Source organism: Lepus europaeus, unplaced genomic scaffold, assembly GCF_033115175.1.
Source record: "Lepus europaeus isolate LE1 unplaced genomic scaffold, mLepTim1.pri SCAFFOLD_231, whole genome shotgun sequence".
Classification (NCBI taxonomy): domain Eukaryota; kingdom Metazoa; phylum Chordata; class Mammalia; order Lagomorpha; family Leporidae; genus Lepus; species Lepus europaeus.
Window position 1 is genome coordinate 151,355 of NW_026909118.1, and position 2,953 is coordinate 154,307.

The 2,953-nt window shown below is 43.1% G+C and overlaps 1 protein-coding gene across 1 annotated transcript; it reads right to left on the minus strand.

Moving 5' to 3' along the window:
- Positions 1-1,028: 1,028 nt before the first annotated feature.
- LOC133754618 (endogenous retrovirus group K member 7 Env polyprotein-like) lies at positions 1,029-2,537 on the minus strand. Its single transcript, XM_062185039.1, has one exon. It carries the CDS (start codon positions 2,535-2,537, stop codon positions 1,029-1,031), a length of 1,509 nt encoding a protein of 502 aa, XP_062041023.1.
- Positions 2,538-2,953: the final 416 nt, after the last annotated feature.

A 2,953-nucleotide genomic window follows, 5' to 3' on the forward strand; every position in this document is an offset into this window, starting at 1 on the left:
TGTGTATCCCACTTCCCATGTTGGATCTTTCTCTCCCTTTTTGATTCTATCAGTTAGTATTAGCAGATACTTGTCTTTTTTGTGTGATCTCTTTGACTCTTAGGGCTATCAGAGCTATCAATTGTGAGCTGAAATTGATCACTTGGACTAGTGCGATGGCTTTGGTACATGTAGCCGTTGAATTCTCTACAATGTAGCAGTGGGTTCGTTTCTGAGATATTATCAAAGGACTTCATTGTTTTGAATGTTTTTTATCAGGGAACATTTAATTTTGTACTGGAAAACACTCAGTGGTTCCACATGGAGACACCAGCTCTACACATTCGTATTTTCAAGGAGAAAGCTAGAAGAACTGCGGCAAACAAACATGATATTTCTATTTGTATACATGACATTTTATGCACTTGTCTGCTGCGAGCCTTGACCAGCAAGGCACAGAATTAAAGGCACGAAGATCCTTCTTCAATCACGGTTTATTGAGACGCCACTTGGTTGTCAGTACAGATGTAGGCGGAGAGGCGCTAAACACATTTCTTCCACTGCTTATGTACCCATCCCCTGTCCCAGTACATAGTCAAACATTATCTTAAGTCTAAACATGGCGAAAGAGCAGCACAATACAGACCCACAAAAGCAGGAAACTTCAGAGTAAACATGCCTTACCAGGGGAGCAGAAACTGGCCCTGTTAAACATTAGTGCCTTCACATAGACACTTATCTAAGGCTAGTTGGAAGAGCACACAAGCAACTTTTACTCCAACACGTAGGCATGCAAGCAACCTTTACTCCAGCACGTAGGCATGCTGCCACAGTTCCCCCTTTTTGTTTTTTACAGCAAATGAGGTCTTATCCCCGATCAGGCCTTCACCTCATGATGTGCTGGCCGATCAAGGGGCGCCTGTGCTCAGGGATACTCCCATTCCGGTACAATGAGCAAAAGCTCTCGGAGTGCTAAGGCAATATCCCAGATGAAAAGAATTCCTATCAGGTGCAATGGCACTATGGCCCCTGAGTGCAAGGACATTCTTTTAAGCTTCTTTAAACATGCTGAGCCAAACCGCGGGGGAACTGCCTGCCTCAATTGCGGCCATTGCTTGCAGGAGAGCAATTTTTTCGCGCTTGCGGCTCCGTACTAATCGGAAAAGAACAAAAAGAGTACACAATAGCCCTGATAGTAATACAGCTCCGAACAATCCAACCCCTACCCATTCTTTGAACCATTGTAACCCCTGTAATATATAATCAGAAAACCCTTTCAGAGTGACAACAGATGCTCTAGTTTCATTCAGCTGCAAAATCATGATAGTAAGATTTTGCTGAAGTTCCCCAAATTCCATAGACCTGTTCCCTGATAGATAAGACCCAAGTTTTCTTGACTCATTTAGAGAGGCTGGATATGGCGTAACACACATATGGTGCAGTCTCTGAACGCAACCTAGGCTGGTGACTTCAAAAAGATCTTCCATAGCTGCTTGCAGCAAGTCCATGCGTTTATTTAATAGTAGCACCCCTGAAGCCAGATGATCATTTATGCGTTCCTGGACAAATAGAGCGTCTGATGATCTTTTTACGACGTCATTAATAGTCTGCACAGTTTGAACAGTGGAAGCCATGGCCACTCCCGCCGTAACAGCCGCTGCGGCAGAGGCGACAATTGCCGTTACAATGGCTATAACCCCAAAGTCCCGTGGCTGTCGAAACAAAACTGCTAGAGGAAATTCCTCTGGGTCAGTCACTACTGGTATAGGAACATAGGTAGGTACACGCATTACTACCATAGTTTTCTGGGTTCCATTCCAACACTGGGTTAAATAGCATGTATCATTTCCTGCACATTCTATTATCGTCCCATTATCTTGTTTATCTGTCAAAAGAAAAATAAAGGGAGGATCGACACAAACATGACTAGACAGGAGGCTCATATTATGCAAAGAATGCGATGTAAAGTTACTGAGTACGTGACTAGTTATGTTATAACTGCCACTAGCATTATAGAGGCTTATATTAATAGAATCAAGCCTTGCCAAAGGGGACAAATCCATACTAGCTCCACGTCTATTCCACAATACCCAGGAGGCTAAAGGATTGCCCGCTCTGGGTTTCTGATATAATTTGAATTTAGGAGAAAATTTATACGGTTCTTGGGTTTCTACATTTTCTGTGCAATCACCAAATCGCGGGGGATAGCTGAATTCCCGAGTGATGCACTTTGGTACAGGTCTAGATATGTTCCATGAAGCACTGGAATTGGTTCCTGTCTGTATTAAAAAAGGGACTGTTATGTTGGCTGTGATCAGGAGTGTAGTGACATTAGCCACGGTGCTATTACCTCCTCCTCCTGTTCCATTTGTGCTCCCTAGAGCAATCTTTGTAAGGGCCTCGAGCAACATTGGGATCGAGAGGTCAGGATTTAGATACTTAAAGGGTTCATATATCCAACTAAGGTTATATGAAAGAATCTGTATACAGGGACTCTGCGAGTTCATAGAAAAACACAAGCTATTATAGAGGGTAACATTAGTGGCATTATATCGCATTTGTTGCATATTTTGTGGTGTTTTGCATGGTATTTCTAACTGACAGTCTCTAGTATACAATTGAGGAAACATCTTATCACTAGAGAACACTGGCTTAGGTATTGGCCATGTTCTCGCAATGGCCCACAGGGTCACATCCTTTGATATCGTCATGGGAAATGTCAACCATAGTCCCATCAGTATCCATGTCAGACGTTTCATTATCATGCCTCGTGTTCTCTTGTCGTTCCTCTTCTTTCTTATCTGTCACTCTCCTTGTCAGTCTTTCTGGAATCCAGATCGGGTCTGGTCGTTCCTGCGGAAAAACACAGATTGCTCCCCTGGATCTCTGTATCACAGGATCCGGGCCATACCATTTGTTATCTAGTACATCTTTCCACATGACCTTTTGGCTAGTTTGTACAGGATTTTTTGTA